Below are 19,795 nucleotides of genomic sequence, written 5' to 3' on the forward strand. Positions count from 1 at the left end.
ACTATGGTACCAAACTCTTCGTTTTGCCTTTTTCTGAAAAAGCAAATTAAGGTTTATTCTTTCTCTTTATTCAAAGGTTTAAACTTTAATCCTGTTCAAAGTAGTTCAGTTCAGCCTTTAACCCTCCAACAAGTTACCCGCGGTCCCCGCCAACGTAATTGAGCGGGAAGAAGGACAGCAAGACTCCAAAAGAAAGAATGAAAGAGAAGAACAGAAAAGTAGTTCTCCTTCTCCCTCCAAATCCCAAAGCACCACAAACAATAAGAACAACTAGATAAGGCAAAGCCTTCTTCAAGGCATTTTCTTCGATGATTTGCTCTTCAGAATCTCTCCATGGTAAAGCAAAAAAGAATCCAAACCCAATCCACACTCTGAAAAATTATCTTCAATTCCCATATATTTTTATACGCTAGTATACCAAGATGATCATCACTTTCCATTGCTTTTGTATTAAATCAAAGGTTTAAAGTTAGTTCAGTTTTCGGCCTTTAACCCTCCAACAAGTTACCCACAGTCCCCACCAACGTAATTGAGCGGGAAGAAGAACAGCAAGACTCCAAAAGAAAGAATGAAAGAGAAGAACGGAAAAGTAGTTCTCGTTCTCCCTCCAAATCCCAAAGCACCACAAACAATAAGAACAACTAGAAAAGGCAAAGCCTTCTTCAAGGCATATTCTTCGATGATTTGCTCTTTCAGAATCTCTCTATGGTAAAGCAAAAAAGAAACCAAACCCAATCCACACTCTGAAAAATTCTCTTCAATTCCCATATATTTTTATACGCGAGTATACCAAGATGATCATCACTCTCCATTGCTCCAAAACCACTCCACAACCATGGCCAGTAGCAGCGGCACGAAGAATGAAGATTATAACATTCTTCCATTTGATGAATCACCGATTATGAAACTTCCCGAGGTTCTAATTTTTGTTTTGTTGGGTTTTTCTTTTTGTCGGTTAATGCTTAGTGTTGAAATTTTAATCTTCCCTTGTGGTTATACATAGGTTGAGGTTGCGGTTGAATTTGTAAGTAAAATGGAGAATCTCCCAAGAATTGAACGTGTTGTTGAAAGAGACATACTTCATGGGCATCTCCCAAGAATTGAACGTTTTGTTCAAAAAGACATATTTCTTTGGCTTTCTTCTGTTTGTGGATTTCAGGTATTCTCTCCACTTCTTATTTTCTTCTTTTCGTTAACTTCATTTGTTTCATCTATGGAACTACGGATTCCTATTTAGAAACCCTGAATGTTTCTATAAAAAATGTAATGCAGTCTGTGTGTGTGTGTGTGTGTGTGTGTTGGTATACAAGGAGACCCGTTTGGGTCTGGAACTACACAATCGGAGGTGGTCCCGTTCCATCAATAAACCTACCCTTTTTATCTCGGGATTCAAAGTCAAGATTTCCATGTTGAAATTTTGAGTTCTAACCACTGAGGTATCCCCTTGGGAGCAGTGGATATATCTATATTTCAAATGCACACAGTTGGTTGTCCATGATGATTTTTTGATTCATTACACTCACATGATGTCTTCTCATATTTTTTGGGACATTGAAGAGAGGGAACACATTGAATCAGAGGGAGCACTTAGTATTGCTACTGGCCAGTATTTACACAAGGGAGAAGGATCTTAATCAGGTGAATAATTGTTAATATAAGTTTCATCATGCTTTCTTTTTGAATCTCGTATCTGCGTTCAGTGGACTTAATTTCAGCCTTGATTTTCATCCATATACCCCCATATTTTGAAGATTAATAAAGTGTTTGTTATAGGATGGGGCAATTTCAAGGACCATAAAGCAATTGAAAGATGACTTTTTCAACAATTATCAATTATGGTGTAACTATATGCATCTTCGACCACAAATTTGGTAAAGTATCTTGTCATTGAAGATTATGAAAGAAATATTTTAAAGCATTTATTAAAACTAAATCAGTATTAGATCTTATATTGCGTATTGAGCACATTGGTGTTTTATGTTTATTTTTTTCCTTAATGAATTTTCCACTTCGAAGGAATCATGAGCAGTACACAGAACAGCAGCTACATGTCATCTACATTGCACTCTATCTTCTTATATGGGGTGAAGCTTCAAATATTAGATTCATGCCTGAATGCATCTGTTACATCTTCCATAAAGTACGTTTACTCTTTATTTTAATGAATCACTCTCCATGAAATATTCTCTAGTTGCAGCTGGTGCTTTTATTTGTTCAAGATCTGCCATATTGTTATTGAGGCAATAGCTAGTGGGCATATAATTAAGAATCATATCATATTCTTTAATGGGTTATATCAAGAATTTTTATATCATTTAGATCATGAGCCATCATCTCATGATTCTTGTACAGTCACAATGATAATTACAAGTGCTTCAATTTTTATGGAAATGGAAAAATGCTATATCTATAACCTATGGCCTGAGCAAATAGTCACAACTGTCTCATGCAAATTTCATGAATTGTTGAAGCGTAGAAAGAAAGGCCCTTAGTTGTGGATATGAACTTTGTCATTTTCATGTTAGATAACCGGGGGGAAAAGAGGAAAAAAAAGAAGAAGAAGAAATACATTATATCGACACTTCTGTCATTAGTCAACTAATCTGACTTAGCTGTAATTCTGTGTATTGACTGCATTAGACAAGTAAAAGAGTTTGAGAGACTGTTTTTATCAGACATATGCACTCTTCCGCAGCTTTGGCTTTAGGTGGGTAACGGAAATCCTACCCTACAACCTGGAAATAATTCTTAAACTTGCTGCATCTGCTTGATCATCATAAGAGATATTTTACTGCTAACAAACCAATCATGTTATGTCGGTCATTCGTGAAGAAGTTTTTTCTACTTGAACTTTTGCCTTGTGGATGATGATTCTAGATTTATTTTGTTGAGAAGAAAGAAAAGAATATGGTAATTGAGTATCAGAAGATTACGTAAATTATGCAGTGTAAGGATGCATCATAGGTTTCAGATTGATCATGTGGAGTATTGATATTAGTACACGCCCCCCACTTCTTGTTTTATCCCTTCTAAAAGTAACATTCGGTTCTTTTCCCTGTTTCCTTATAAGATGGCAAATGATGTTCATCAAGTTTTGTCTAAGATTGCCACGGATGGAAAACCAGCTGACTACTTTTTAAGAACTGTTATAACTCCTATTTACCAGATCCTATCTAAGGTAATATTCATTTTATTGCATTGTACAGATTTTTTTTTCCTATCTATTTGAAACATCATACCTAAAAATTTGTTATAATTTAATGAGAAAGGAAGCTGAAAAAAATAAAGGAGGCAGGGCAAGCCATTCTCTATGGAGCAACTATGATGATCTAAATGAGTGCTTTTGGTAAGATTTTTGAATAATTTATACTGTTTTACTTTTACACTGGTGAAATATATATTTGATGTGTAAGATATACTACCTTTTTCCTAGGTCTGAAAAGTGTTCTTCTGAGCTACGTAAGCAAAAAGAAGGGAAGCCATTGCGATCTTCAGATGAGGTAACCTTTTTTTCCCTCTTAAATTTTAGCCCACAGTATATAGTTGTTTACCCATCTGTATTGATATGCCTAGTGTATTTACCATCTCTCAAAAGAAATATTCATCGTTAAATAGTTTCATCTTTCAATGAGTCACTTATAAAGCATATAAACCACATATATAGAAGAAATCTTTAATGGAACTTAGGTTCAGAACAATACTCCAGATTCATTTCTTTTGGAGGAGAGATGGAATAGAACAATCTAGTTTGTGGCACCATAAAATAGTGGACGGCTTCTGAGTTATTGGGAGTTTTCTTTTCATGTATGATCTCTTTTATTTTTGTTAAGAGCAATAAGATTTTATCAGAAACCTAGAAAATGATTGGAAAAAAGAAAGTCAAATGACTTGCTACCCTTACAACATAACAAAACCATTAATAGACAACACTGACAATTGTTTACCCGTCTAATCAAAGGATAACAACAAACATCCCTAACAAAATGCATATCTTTGCTTAAATTAATAATAGTAAATAATTCATTGACTATGAAACGAAAAAATCATTGAAGTAAACATAAAACAGCACAATCAACAGTTCCAGCATTAATAATAACTTCCAGAAATATGAATGATTATGTCCTGCTTTACAAAAAATGGCAGCTCTTTGATGCAAACCTCTCAGGAATTTTTCTAGCCTATCTACAAGGATTACTTTCGTCCCCAATTTGATTCATCATCCCAGAACTACTAACACTGCATCATTATTGTTGTGCAGGCAATGCTCATCTCTAATAATTTATTGTAGGTATATTTGAGCCATCTCTAATAATTTATTGTAGGTATATTTGAGTGATCTCTAATAATTTATTGGAAACTTAAAGAATTTAACTATGTCTGAGAAACTACATATTGAGCACATAATTAGTAAATTTAAGTTCTTTAGTTAAAAATTAAAAGAACTAAATGAAGAGAGTGCAACTTATTGGCTCTGAGCAATTTTGGCTTGAGTGATCAAAAATGAAACCAAAGCTAAAGTAAGCTAAAGTTTTGCTTGTATATCCATGGTTAGGGTCTTTGCAGATCTATGAAGATTGTTGTGAGGAGAACATTGTAAATTATTTTCCTTGAAAGTTGATAAGGTTTCATATGAAATGAATGTATTAAATTACTTATGTTTGCAACACTACAAGTAAAAAATTTGCAGTTTTTGGAATTTTAAAACAATGTTAATTTTCCACTTCTGAGGCATGTGATTCAGCCTTTTCTCAAGAATTAGCCTTGCTCTCAATGAGACGAGATAATTCTTTTCATCGATGCATTGACCTCTATCAGTCCTTTTCATTCTAGTTTGCTTCTTTTATATAAGATTTGAGTTCATGCTCATATATTCTATGCAGATTCTGAACCAATTTATTGTTGGAAACCGATGCATTATCAGTGGTAGGAAGCAGAAAATTAATTTTGTTGAGGTCCGAACATTTTGGCAGCTTTATAGAAGTTTTGATCGAATGTGGATATTCTTCATAATGGCTTTGCAGGTGACCTTAACTCTTAATGTAGTGCTTAACAATTTGATAACTGTCCAGAATGAATTAATGGCATAGACGATTTTTTCTTTTCTTCAGGCTATGATAATTGTTGCATGGACACATTCTGGATCTAATGTTGCTAATAATGAAGATGTCTTGAGACGAGTGTTGAGCATTTTCATTACTTATGCTATTCTCAGTTTATTGCAAGGTAATACTGATGCTTTTTATTAATATCCTCTTCTTGTAAAAGCAATCTCATAATTGTCAAATTGAGCAACAACAATATAATGAAGAAATCTTCAAGTCATTTTGTGATTTTAATTTTATGTCTTAATTGAGCCATTCATCCTCAAATTCTACCGTCAGATACACACAAATTTAACTGCATTCTATCGATAGAATGAACTAAAGATTTTCATCTTTGCCATATAAAATTTTGCACAGCTATTCTGGACATAGTTCTCAGTGTCCATTCTTGGAGGAGCTCTGAATTTACCCAACTACTGCGCTACTTTCTGAAATTGGTCGTGGCATCTTTCTGGGTGGTGGTTTTGTTGGTAGGATATTCCAAATCTGTGCAGGATCCAACAGGACTGATGAAGTTTCTTAACCGCTGGGCCAGGGATTTACACAATCAGTCATTGTATAATTATCTTGTTGTACTTTTTATGATACCTGATGTACTGGCTACTATACTATTCTTTCTTCCTCCTTTGCGGGAAAAAATGGAGTTATCAGATTGGCCAATAATTAATATTGTTATGTGGTGGGTTCAGGTAAGCATATTTAGCATTGTTGCTTTTTTGTTATTCTTCTTGTTTATTTTTTTTCTTCTGTCTGGGCATTGTTAGTCTTTTTCCCTTACATTCCTTGCTTATTTTCTTAATTTAGTTTTGAGGTCATCTATATTAGTATTTTCCTTTGCTGCAGCCAAAACTTTATGTTGGAAGAGGCATGCATGTGGGAACCTTTTCACTTCTAAAGTAAGAGAAAAAGATGTTTTCATTGGGCTTTTATCTCCCTAGTCGTGTTTAAAGTTCTTCGCCTTGTTGTAGGATTTTAACATCTTGCATTAAATGAATAGTATTTCTTTTCTCTCAGGTATACAATATTTTGGATATTGGTGCTAAGTGTCAAGCTAGCATTCAGTTACTATGTGGAGGTGATTTTTCCTTTATTTTAATGCATATCTTTTTATAGTCAAAATACTCGATATTCAATTTTCTTACATTTATTAGTTCATTTCCTTCAATGGACACATACATCTCATAGTATAAGAAGAAGTAGTTTGTAATTTGTCTTATATTGGTACGTCACACTTTAAAAGTTCCCTTGCAACATATTTGTAGATAAAAATATCTTACAGGTTTGGATTATCAAAAATTACATCAAAGAAAAGTTACTCTTTTGATTTAGCTAATCTGTACCAGAACAATGCTTTGTGTAGAGGGACATCTTGCATGAATGATCCCACCAATTGCACCTAGTAACATAATGCTTGACATCTGAATTAAGAAGTTAATTCTATCACAGTTAGATGATTTCTTCTCTTCTTTTTCTTTTATTTGTTCGACTATTGTTTCATATTTTTCAGTTTTAAAAATGGAATCATTGCCAGAAAATGCAGCATAACTTTTTCTCCAAGGGTGTTCCCATTGGTTGTAGAGAATAGAGTTATGACTCAGGAAAATGTGATATCATGTGGTCTTATTAGGTGTACTTGCTGATGAAGAGATTTATCAGGTCTGATCCAAGTCATTTTGGTTCCAAGATGCCTCTCTTTTCAGAACCAACCTGCTGCACACTGACACCAATTTTGAGGGTTTTAACCGTCTTGGTTTGGCCATTGCTTGATCTTTCCTCCAGCATGCTAAAATCTTCTTAATGCTTTCATTAGGTTTATCCCTCAGTTTCAATTTATGTGTTGAAATTTCTTCTTACCTGACTTCAAGTACCAAAGAATAAGCATGCTAAAAATAATAGTAATTATTGGAGTTGAAGATGATTTCTCAAACTTTGACTAGATTTTCCAATCAGTGAGAACAATTCCATTGGCTTTAATTTTCAAATTATTGATCTTTCAAACATTTCCATCAAATTATTTATAAGTGTTGTTTTCTTTGAGGATTTATGAAACTCAGATAGTTGCTGATCACTTTTTCACTTCTTGTGTCAATAGATATTGCCACTTGTTCGACCATCAAAGGCAATTATGAAGATATATGTAGAAGACTACCTGTTGCATAAGTTTATTCCAAATGGTAATATATTATTCTTTGTTATCTTTTGTTTTCTCCTTCTGATGGCATCAAAATCTTTTTATTTTTACTTTCAACTATACTAATTCATATTCTCTAACTTTTATAGTAAAGCACAATATGGGAGTGATTGTTGCAATATGGGCTCCAATTGTCCTAGTAAGTAACCTTTTAGGAACTTTAGTATGACAAATTGACACCATACTCTTTTAACTCTAACGTCTATCCTATAACTTGTACCATTTCTAAGAGAGCACTTTTGTGCAGGTCTATTTCATGGATGTTCAAATATGGTACACCATATTTTCTACCCTCTTAGGTGGAGCTCTAGGAGCCTTCCGACACTTGGGTGAGGTATGAGGCCACTTCATTCACACACTGTCATAGAAGATACTTTAGGATTAATGTGAAAGAAACTGAAGTTTAGTTTCATCCTTTGTTCCTATCAATCCACAGATTCGAACAATTGGGATGTTGCAGTCCAGATTTAAATCTATGCCTTCAGCTTTTGACCGCTGTTTTGTGCCACCTTCAGGACCTGCCACAAAGACGAAAGACTGGGTAACGCTATTATAACTTGTCTGCACAATGAGTCTTAAATTTTTGGAGTTCTAGTACTTTATTCCATATTGCAAAAGCATTTTCTTTCAAGATAAATGTAGTTGATGTTTGTGGCATGCTTATTATCAATTTATATAATCACGACTTTCAACCTAATCTATTTCTTTGGCTAAACATATATAATTTCCCAGCGTACTTCAAAAGAACCAAAAAACATGGCAAAGTTTTCTCAGATGTGGAATGAGTTCATATATTCCATGCGAATGGAGGATCTGATTAGCAATAGGTTAGAGCTTCTTCTTCCCTTAGATTACGTACTATTAGACAAACATACAAGCACACTTTCTAATACTTATTCTCCCCTCCAGGGACAGAGATTTGTTGCTTTTACCATTTCCTTCGAGTGATGAGTCTATGGTTCAGCAGCCACTCTTCTTGCTAGCCAGTAAAGTAAACCCTCATGAGTGTTTCTCTTGTTAACCATCACATGTAATGAAGTCTTTGTTTTATATATTTTTTTTTTCTACATGTGACAGATTCCTGCCACATTAAACATGGCAAAAGAGTTTAAGGGGAAGGCTGATCATGAGTTAAAAAAGATGATTGGGAGTGATAAATATATCCGTTCAGCCATACAAGATTTTTATTACACACTTCGGGATCTTATATTCTTCCTTCTAGAAGATGAAGATGACAAGAAGTAAGGCAGAAGAATTTGTACTAACTGCTTGAACTTGCAGGCATAATTCTAAATGGCATCTAGCCAGTTAAGAATACATTACTCTTTTAGTAAAAATTAAAGGTCTGCGGTTGTTTTTCCATTTTCTCTTTCTGGGATAGGTTTGTAACGGAGATCTATGATGCCATTGCTAAAAGTTTAACAGACGAAACTTTTTTGGAAAACTTCAGAATGAGTGGTATGCCTTCGCTGGCTGTAAAGTTGGAGGATTTCCTTAACATCTTGGTAATAATTGAGCTTATTTTGCGTTTCCTTCTTTATTCTTCTGTATTTTATCCCTTCACTTTTTCTCCATGTATGCAATTAAGCACCTGTTTCTTGAGTTGTTATGTCACAGATGGCTGACTGTAGAGCTGATAAAGAATTCAAGGCTCAAATAACCAAAGCCCTCCAGGATATCGTGGAGAGTATCATGCTTGACATTATGATTGATAATACTCTCAGAGGAGATCAGGAACACGATCAAGTGTCTCAGATGTACAATAAAGAGCAGAGATTTAGAAAGATAAATATTAGTGATATAAAAGGCACAATCTGGAGTGAGAAGGCACTGAAAAATATTTATTTTTAAATATCATTTTCACATATTTCAAAAAGAGATATATTTCTTAACAAATTACAAAATCTCTCCAGGTAAATAGGCTTCATTTGCTTCTGACTGTCAAGGAATCTGCCACTAATGTGCCTCTGAATTCAGAGGCTCGTCGTCGAATCACTTTCTTTGCAAACTCCTTATTTATGAACATGCGAAGAGCACCAAAAGTTAGTAGCATGCGTTCCTTCAGGTCAGTTACTCTAGGCAATTTTGAGACTCTTATATTAAAAACCAGCTGTGGTACAATCCACTAGTAGTTTCTTTGATCACTTCAAAAGTGAATTTAAATACTTGCTTCATGATTGGTTGACCTTCAGGGTAGTTCTATACAAATTAACATCTAGATATAATTGGAAAAGATATTGCTGTAAACTAGGTCCTTCTTGAAACTTGAACATAAATTCATTTCTCGCAATTTATTGTTTTAGTGTTTTGACTCCACATTACAACGAAGAAGTTCTTTACTCTGATAAAGAACTGAAGAAAGAAAATGAGGATGGGGTATCAATTTTGTTTTACCTGAAGACGATATATCCAGGTGAGTTCTATATCCATTGCTGTATTACTGTTTATTATGTGGAATAACTTCAATTAAGCTAGCAATGTGTGCAAACTAGATGAATGGACCAATTTCCTGGAGCGTATGAATTGTAAACCTGATGAGGAGGGTGTTCGTAAGTGGGTGAGTTACAGAGGACAGACACTCTCTAGATCAGGTCTGCATGATGATTGTCAATTAGCAATCTGTCATACAATAACTTAAATTGTAATAGTTAGTTTTAGGTGTTTGACATAGTTATTTTTTCCTATGTGTTTTCTCCCAGTGCGAGGGATGATGTACTACAAGAAGGCTCTAGAACTTCAGTGCTCCCTGGAATACACTAATTGTAATGATTTATGGTTTTCTTGGACTTGAGATGAAAATTCTAAATATCATCTACATTGTTGCATTTCAATATCTATCAGTTCCGCTAAATATCATGCCATATAGTTATTAACTTTATATTCACTTCCTTTGCAGCTGATTTAAGCGAGGAGGATGGTATTCGGAAGCAAGCACTACCTGATTTAAAGTTCACCTATGTCGTTTCTTGTCAGATATATGGAACTCTCAAAAAGTCAAATGATTCTCGTCAAAAGGATATTCTAAATCTCATGCTATTGTAAGTTATCCTGCAAAATGCAGTCATAGGACTACAACTCTCAATATGAACCTACCGTTGATGCCATTGCTATTTACTTTTGAAATTCTACAGGTACCCATCACTGCGTGTTGCTTACATTGATGAAGTAGATGAGCCTGTGAAGGAAAATTCTGGGGGAAAAACTCAGAAAGTTTATTACTCTGTTCTTCTCAAGGGTGATAGGATGAAGAGCCATGAAAGAGTAAGTGCTAGTTTGATCTGAAATTAATTTGCTATAGGAATTGTGTAAAGAACACTAAATTTTTAATGCTTCCCCTCTTGGGAATCTGGCAATCCTTACCCATTTATAATAAGTACAGGCCTAATGGGGTAGATTGTATGAATTTGATTCCTGTTGGAGTGAGTGAATATTTTGCATGTCGTAGCCCACTATAATTATGCATACAAAATTAATGCTTATAAATTATGTATACGAGTACATACTCATAAATTGCAGCTATGAAAATAAGATTAAGCCTTTCCTCGTAAGGAACTAGCTTTTGTTTCTCTCTCTCATATCTACTAATAGAAAGCAGGATGCCTAAAAAGTAAAGTATAACCTAATACTCAAAGATATGTTGAGACCAGAAATTAGTGCAAAGTCCTCTAGATTTGGAATAGAACATAGTGTATTGTTACATGCATTTTCCTTGGTCCTAACTAGGTCTTTTAGAAGCTAGCGAGGATCTGCATGTGCAACCATAACCTATAAGGCCAGCAGAGAGTGATATCCTACTCTACAAGATATTTACGCTTGCTAGCTGCAATAAATCAATTGTCTAAATTGTTGCATTTAGCCCCTGTATGGACGTGTGAAAATTTGACTCTAACTCTTGGAACTCTGTTAGAGTCAATTTCTATAGGAGTGATGGCTAAGAACTGACAACATGAATCATAAACTTTTGTTGATATTTATATGTAAGCTGTGAAATCAAAATCTCTTAAACCTTCAGGTTTAAATTGTGTCCAACAAGTTTATATTACAACCCATGTGTGGAAATGGAGATAGACTTATCTGCTTGTTTCATTCATTTTAAAAGACTAGTTCTGTGATAAGTGTTTTACACGTGAAAAATTTGACATGTAAATATTATAATTTTTATATTAAAATTATATTTTTTAACAATAAAAAAAATATTGCATTAAATAAGTAATAATAATAAATAAATTTTAATGTAAAGCATATCATATAGATAATTACTTACATTAATAATAACTAAAATAAATTAAAGTTTAGTTGCATGCTATATACAATATGTTTTAGCAAAAGTATCATTTAATCTATGTTTGAAAAGTTTATTCTTTTTGCTTTTAGGCATACGTCTTCATTGTATATATAGTCCTTGAACTTGAGTTCTAAGAATATGTGACTAATGATAACAAAACAAGTTTATAATCAAACATATAATTTAGATTAATCTATCAGGCAGAATACTTAGCATAGCCCCTGAACTATTCTGAAAAATTCAAATAAATCATTGGTTTTTTATTGCATTCAATCAAATTCTTATACTTTTATTTTGCCAAATAAACCCTTATGACTAATATTTGACTAACTGTCGTTAGTCAAAATAACACTTGTCATTTTTTATTCCACATGGTGCTGATGTGGTATACTGACTTGTCAAATTGAATAATGACATGGCATGTTGATGTAGCATGATAACATTGCCATGTGGCAATTTGACCCTCCACATTAGTGCCACATGGTATAAAAATGATAAGTGTTTATTGGACAAATGACAGTTAGTCAACGATTAGTTATAAGGGCCCATTTGACTCGAAATAAAAATGTAGGGATTTGATTAAACACAATAGAAGAATAAGGACATATTTTAATTAGTTCATGGACTTTTTACAGTTAAAGGTGTCATATATGGGTTGGCTTGGCTTAACTCGACCCAAACCCTTGTAGGTTGAGACAATATGGGTTAGGCTAGGCCAGCCCATTTTTTACATGGGCCATCAAAACTCCAGGCTAGCCCATGGGTCGAGTTGGGTCAACCAACTTCTTTTTTTTTCAAAAAGAAAAAAAATCATTTTTACAATTCTACCTAACAAACTCCCTATTAATAAAATTGTTCAATGATTAAATTCATAAATTGAATAATAAAAGTATGTTACAAATAAATAAATTACACCAAATATAAATAAGCAAATAAATTACATCAAACATAAATAAAGTTTCAATGTTTAACACAAACTACAATCCCATAAATATAAGTTTATAACCAAATAAATAGAAACTTCAAGACTCATTTATGTTTTCCTCAATCCTCATCCTTAAGCAAAACATTTGAATCTTGTTTGGATAGCAATGATATCTCAATATCTAAATCATTAATTATTAATTCGACAAGTAAAGGTTAAAGACATTGAAATATAGAAAATAAGCAATACCATTGATAACAAAATTATTAATTTTATATAGCTAAATATATAAAATTATTAATTTTTTTTTCTTTTGATTGGCAGGGTTGACCCACCCCAACTTGGGACAACCTACTAACCAAATGGGTTGACCCATCTAGGCCCGGTTCTAATATGAGCTTGAATTTTCAAACCCAACCCAATCCATCTCACTTTTAATAAAAATGAGTTGGCCCAATGGACCAAGCCTCGTTTTGACAGGTCTATTTACAATAGTATGTCATCTAATTATTATGCTTTAACTTATATTAATGAGTACTTGATAATCAACTTTGTGGATCATGGTCACTCTTGTTCAAATCAATATAATCATATTTTCATGCAAAACACTAAAATTTAATAAATTTTAGATCTATAAAGTATTTTTTATATAGAAATTAATGAATAGCATTAACATATAGCAAATAAATGATGAGATACATAAATAACTTAAACATCAATTAAAACTAAATGCAAGTAAAACAAGCAATGAAGAACATGAATTGTTATGATTGAAAGTTTCACATGTGAATTATTTAATTTTGAAACTTCATTTTAAGGTCTTGAGACTCCAAACTACTAATAAAGCCTATTTTTTTGCCCATTAAGTGTTGCTATTGTCAGAACACCTCATCAAACTTTTAGCAACAAAGCTCATAACAAAAAATCACTATTGATGATAGCTCAATTATAAGAACAAATTCTTTGATAACAACTAATGGTGCTAGGAATTTTTGAATTGATGTCACTCCTACAGAAGGCACGTCAAACATAATGTTTAAAACAGAATGCCCTTTTAATTGTTGGATTAAGGTATGCATCTAGACTACTATAACATTTACTTCCCAACTTTCATGGCATTACTTGACATTCCAATTGCTTGTGGCATTACTTGACAGCCCAACTGTTGATCTGATAAAATGCCCTGTCCAGATGCTTCTTATTTATATTTTCTAAAGTTGCTAATTTCTTCTAACAACCTGGCATCACATGTGTACTTCTAGGAAATATACCGTATAAAGCTTCCTGGTCCTCCAACAAAAATTGGTGAAGGGAAACCTGAAAATCAAAATCATGCCATTATATTTACTCGTGGAGAGGCCTTGCAGACTATAGATATGAACCAGGTAGTTGCCTTTCTGTCGTCTTTTAAGGAATCACAGTTTGAACATTTGTACTATGTCTTTGACACTTTGTTTTTAGGACAATTACTTTGAAGAGGCTTTTAAAATGAGAAATGTATTGGAAGAGTTCCTACATTCCCATGGTGTGCAAAAACCTACAATATTAGGGTTAAGGGAGCATGTATTTACGGGAAGGTTAGTATCACCACTTATCTGAATAAGTGTTACTGATCCTTTGTATTGGATGAAAGAGAGTCAATATGCAAAATTCATTTGCAAAATAATGTGAAGTACTAATTTTTGCTTACAATTTTTTTTCCTCTTCTACAGTGTTTCATCACTTGCTTGGTTTATGTCCAATCAAGAGACCAGCTTTGTGACTATTGGCCAACGCTTTTTGGCAAGTCCTCTTAGGTAAACCTAAAGTTATCATCCAAACTGACTGAGTGCTTGTGAAACATTGTGCATAAAATACTATTAATATTTTTATTGAATTTGAGCTTTGTACAAGAGGAGCTTAATTTGTGGTTTATGTTATGGTAATAACCCACACAATAATAGTGATAAATAGGCATTTCTTCCATTGATGACTAACCTTCATATAGGATAACTCCTCCTAGTTAGATTGGTTCTCACAACATTTCAAATTAAATCTTCACAATGCTATTGAATTGGATCTAACAAAGAATTAATTTAATTGACTTTGCATAACTTCCAATAAGGCTGCAAATAGATTTGAGTCAAGCTAAGCATTTCCTACTCAATTTGAGCATGAGTTTGTAATAAGTTGGATTCTGTTCAGTATAGTATATGACAGTATATTTGAAAAGAAAATTTTTCAAGTGATGATTTTGAGTGATTCTACTTTCAGTGATACTTTCTCAAGGGCTATTTCCTTCTTTTTTTTCATACAAAGGGCTATTTCCTATCTATTCATGGAAGTCAAATATTCAAACACTCTGATAATTATTTCAAATCGGATGTATAACTCTTTTCCCTGTGAGCTTACTTATTTCTACCATGGCCAGTGTATTTCCTTTAAATGATTATCTTTGCAGGGTGCGATTCCATTATGGTCATCCTGACATATTTGACAGAATCTTCCACATAACAAGGGGTGGCATCAGCAAAGCTTCAAAAACTATTAACTTAAGCGAGGACATTTTTGCAGGTAATCATCAAATATTGAAATATGCAATCTCATGTATTCAATATAGTGGTTAATAGCTTAAAACTCTTCAGGGTTCAATTCAACTCTTCGTGGGGGAAATGTAACACACCATGATTATATCCAAGTTGGAAAAGGGCGTGATGTGGGGATGAATCAGATATCACTTTTTGAGGCCAAAGTTGCAAATGGAAATGGGGAACAAACACTTACTCGCGATGTGCTTGGATGTCGGTTTGACTTCTTCAGAATGCTATCATTCTACCATACAACAGTTGGCTTCTATTTTAACAGCATGGTATATATATTTTAGCTACTTCAAAAATTAAAACTTGACTTCATAAAATTTTAGGTAACTAGATGAGTTATATAACCTTATATTACTCTGTGTAATCATGATATCTTTCTGGAAAGGACAATTATGACAAATTTTGGATGATGTTTAGGTGTGGAGCCCTTACTACCGAAGCTGCAGTTTTTCTGTAGTGGGATAGTTGTTTGGGAAGTTGCAGCGCACTCCCATATAGCATATATAATTTAAAGTTTGAAGTTAATGGGATTTGGCGTTCTTTGCACATAAGTGTAGGCACCTGGATAATACTAAGACGCATGGCTGGTTTTGTTATTTGACCTCTGCTTTGCCAGTGGTCCTGCTTGTACTCTTTTATACTTGGAATAGGTGTTGCTGTGATTCTGACTCTATTTTGATTCAGGTTACCGTCCTCATTGTATATGTATTCCTTTATGGGCGTTTGTACATGGTTATGACTGGGCTGGAAAGAGCGATACTAGAGAATCCAAGCATAAAACAGAACAAGGCCCTAGAAGCAGCTTTACTTACACAGTCTTTCATTCAGATGGGCATGTTACTGGTACTGCCCATGTTAATGGAGATTGGCTTGGAGAAAGGGTTCCGCACTGCTTTGGGTAATTTTATCATTATGCAGCTGCAGCTATCTTCTGTATTCTTTACATTCCAGCTTGGAACAAAGGCACATTATTTTGGGAGAACAATTTTGCATGGAGGTTCGAAATATCGAGCTACTGGGCGTGGTTTTGTTGTTGTACATGCTACGTTTGCTGATAACTATAGGCTGTACTCACGAAGTCACTTTGTAAAAGCATTGGAGCTGGGTCTACTGCTTGTCATATATGAAGTTTACGGGGAATCATATCGCAGTTCAAGTCTCTATTTGTTCATCACCTTCTCAATGTGGTTTCTGGTTGGATCCTGGTTATTTGCTCCCTTTATATTTAATCCATCTGGTTTTGAATGGCAAAAAACTGTAGATGATTGGACAGATTGGAAGCGGTGGATGGGGATTCGTGGTGGGGTCGGAATCCAGCCTGAGAAAAGTTGGGAGTCATGGTGGGATGGAGAACAAGAGCACCTTAGATACACAAGCATCAGGGGAAGGCTGCTCGAGATTCTTCTTGCAATACGCTTTTTAATCTACCAGTATGGAATAGTCTACCACCTTGATATAGCCCACCACAGCAGGAGTTTTCTGGTATAATATGCTAGCAAAGTATATACTGTTTTTCCTTTCAAATTAAGGTCCATTTAGGCCTACTGGACTCTCTCTCTGATTAGTTTTACTGCCATAAGCTTGTTATTTGTATTGTATTTGCAGGTTTATGGACTCTCTTGGTGCGCTGTTTTAGTAATACTTATAGTCCCAAAGGTATGCAATTGAAATTGAAACTATCAAGTAACTCTTATGAGGACTAGGTTAATGGAATTTGTTTGAACTAAGGTAAAACTATGAAATATAAAGTTTTCTAATTGTAGCTTAGAGTTGTTCCCACCATTTTATGGTTGGCAAAATGGTTTCATATGCATGTGAATGTAGGTGCGGGCACTAGGCATGTTTTGTACACTTTATTCTTGTTCCATATCAGTCTATTATGTTCATTTTATTCATTCGTTACTTACTGATCTACTGATTGATTTGTTGATGGTGGTCTATTATGTTCTTTTTATTTATTCATTACATACTGATTTACTGATTGATTTGGTGTTCTGTTCGTATGTTCTCCACATCACTGCATAGATGGTATCAGTGCGTAGACTGCAGATGTTTCATATGGACCTCCAGCTAGCACTCAGAATGCTCAAAGGGCTTCTTTTCCTTGTCTTCTTGGCAATAATAATCCTCTTATTCAAACTATGCGGCCTCACGGTATCAGATATATTTGCATCTATCCTTGCCTTCATGCCCACAGGATGGGCCTTTATTCTTGTAAGTTTTGCAAATTTTATGATTTTCAACTTCTTTTAAGCTGTTTCTTGTCAGTTGCATCATAGCTAAAATTAACTGCATTTTTTTTTATCCAATCAACCTTCTCCCTACTTTGGCCAACCCCCAATGATGGCAAAATTTGATCTCAATTGTATGGTATAACCAACAAATGATTTACTAGATAAGTTTGATATTCACCTTCAAAACTAACTACATCTTATTGAAATTGCTTTAGAAATATATAACATGATTAAATGTTCCCAAATATATTTCTCAGCTGTTAAGAATTTATTCAAGCATCTAACAAAGAGTTTGGGAATCACTAAAATGTTGTGCTTAAATAATGCCTTATAAAGAGAACCTATTGCTACTCTGATTTTCCAAAATCTTTCTGCATAATCTTGCAAAAATCTATTTTCCATCTCTGGTTGCCAACCTACTGCTACTATTCTGATTCCATGTCCATATGTTCAATTTTCAAACTACACTAAAGAATTTCAGATTGTTAACTTTTGGGGAGAAAAAAAAAAGGGGGGCGGGGGGGGGGGGGGGGGGGGGGGGGGGGGGGGGGGGGACCCCCACTTCTTTGAATTAAACCTATTTGTATTAGCATCCAAAACCCTATGGGGGGTGTAAATGCCTTCTAAATATTGTACCTTGAGAAAGCACAGGATTATGCATACTGTAAGCTCACAAACACCAGGAGTAGATATTTCATGGAGATAAGTAATATATATTCACTAAGCCAACTCATTCCTTTTCCTTTCCTTGTCCTTCCTAGATTGGGCAAGCATGCAGACCTTTGCTGTATAAGCTAATCTGGGATGCAGTCAAGGAGCTGGCTAGAGCATACGACTACATAATGGGATTGCTGCTCTTCACGCCCATTGCCTTTTTATCATGGCTCCCATCGGTATCTGAATTCCAAACACGCATTCTCTTTAATCAAGCATTCAGCAGAGGCCTCCATATATCAATGATCCTTGCTGGAAAGAAAGATAGAGCCTCATCTAATTGATTTATCTGGCATCTGGTTTTTTGTTAGGACCTATTAAGTTTCAGTGTGATTATTTTGTGATATGCTTTTGGAGAACATACAAGCTGTGACTTGGTGGTGTCTCCATCTACAATCCTTCAGCTTTTTTGTTGTCCCAGATTGATGCTTGCCGTCATGGTTTCTGTGAAAATTAACTCGGATCTTTGATTCTTGTTTTTATTTAGAATAATCCAATTAGTACTTATCAAAGTATTTAGTATTTACCAATCGTCTATGATGTCTCTGCCTATTCTGATTAGTAAGCAGTGCGTTATTACAGCTTTAGTTATATTATACACTAATTGAGCATTTATGTTGTATGGAAATAGGGCTTGTTGGTGTAAGTTCATTGGGGCTGGCAGCTAGAAAAATTTGCAAGTTATAAATCTGTTGGTGAATAAATCAGAGGCTTAAATGCATTCCCATTGTGGAAACCTGCAGATGTGTGATTTTTGTGTTGATCTGGAAGGTCAATTATTTTGTTTTTCCTCTCAAAATAATATATGATGGTAGTGTGCTTAGCCTTAACCTTTTTACAATTAAGTTGTACTTAGATTGGATATCAACTTTTGGCTTGGTAGAGAAAGTCAATGTTATTTTGGGTGTTAAAATCAGAAGTGAAAGTGGCTTAATTTTAACACATGAACATTCTGTTAAGAGGTTACTCAAAAAGTTTAGACATTTTAATATTATACTTGTGAGTAATCTTTATGATACTAATATCCAATTAAAGAAAAATACAGGTGATAGTGTGGTTTATTCTGAGTATACTCAGATTATTGAGAGTCTAATACATTTAATGAATTATATTTGACTTGATATAGCTTCTGCTGTGTAGATTGAAAGTACTAATTGAGATCATTTGACTGCTTTGAGCAAAGTAATGAAATATTTTAGAGATACTACAAACTATGATATTTTATATAATGGATTTTTTATTGTATTAGAAGGATATAGTGATGTTAATTGGATCTTAGATTCAGATGAAATAAAATCTACAAGTGGATATATATTTACTGAGGTATGTAATTTGAAAATCAATCAAATAAATAATAATTGTTAAATTTATAATGGAGTCATAATTTGTCGCGTTGGAGTTGGTTGACAACGAGGTTGAGTGATTAAAAAACCTCTTAGCAGATATTCTGTTAGAAATGAATCTAACATCCCATGAGAATTGCGACAAATTCTCTAGAGTACTTATGAATAACCAAGCATGTATATGACTTATTCATACAAAACTGCATTGAACAACATAAATTGTAATAGTGTAATGTGAATGATAAAAATTATATTTCACATAAAGGATTTTTGGTTCATATAAGTTATAAACTTTATCAAAATTTTGTGATTTACATTTCATATTTTCTAAGACTAGTTCATAGCTCAAAACACACCATTCTTAATGCTTTACACTCGAGTGAAAAAATTTCCTATTATGAAATTTTATGAAATATGTGAGA

The 19,795-nt window shown here is 34.0% G+C and overlaps 1 protein-coding gene across 1 annotated transcript; it reads left to right on the forward strand.

The window, feature by feature from the left end:
• The first annotated feature begins 210 nt into the window (after positions 1–210).
• Positions 211–18,560, forward strand: LOC18612246 (callose synthase 7-like). The gene is made up of 37 exons (XM_018128422.2): positions 211–916; positions 1,004–1,159; positions 1,558–1,638; positions 1,774–1,871; positions 2,017–2,140; positions 3,071–3,178; positions 3,270–3,346; positions 3,434–3,500; positions 4,881–5,021; positions 5,109–5,223; positions 5,460–5,791; positions 5,946–5,998; positions 6,117–6,177; positions 7,195–7,276; positions 7,383–7,432; positions 7,541–7,627; positions 7,730–7,834; positions 8,026–8,120; positions 8,203–8,284; positions 8,371–8,534; positions 8,675–8,798; positions 8,911–9,120; positions 9,207–9,358; positions 9,597–9,706; positions 9,786–9,884; positions 9,993–10,055; positions 10,190–10,331; positions 10,425–10,554; positions 13,766–13,888; positions 13,965–14,080; positions 14,216–14,299; positions 14,944–15,056; positions 15,128–15,351; positions 15,767–16,564; positions 16,688–16,738; positions 17,108–17,296; positions 18,078–18,560. The coding sequence occupies exons 1-37, from the start codon at positions 836–838 to the stop codon at positions 18,312–18,314; spliced, it is 5,124 nt and encodes a 1,707-aa protein (XP_017983911.2). The 5' UTR covers positions 211–835; the 3' UTR covers positions 18,315–18,560.
• Positions 18,561–19,795: the final 1,235 nt, after the last annotated feature.

This window comes from Theobroma cacao, chromosome 1 (assembly GCF_053813885.1).
Source record: "Theobroma cacao isolate CCN51 chromosome 1, ASM5381388v1, whole genome shotgun sequence".
NCBI lineage: Eukaryota > Viridiplantae > Streptophyta > Magnoliopsida > Malvales > Malvaceae > Theobroma > Theobroma cacao.

Excerpts from the sequence above, each read along its gene's own strand:
- LOC18612246 (XM_018128422.2), top strand. The coding sequence starts at position 836 with ATGGCCAGTAGCAGCGGCACGAAGAATGAAGATTATAACATTCTTCCA. Across the intron at positions 5,792-5,945 it reads TTGTTATGTGGTGGGTTCAG|CCAAAACTTTATGTTGGAAG; the intron begins GTAAGCATATTT and ends CCTTTGCTGCAG. Across the intron at positions 6,178-7,194 it reads CATTCAGTTACTATGTGGAG|ATATTGCCACTTGTTCGACC; the intron begins GTGATTTTTCCT and ends TTGTGTCAATAG.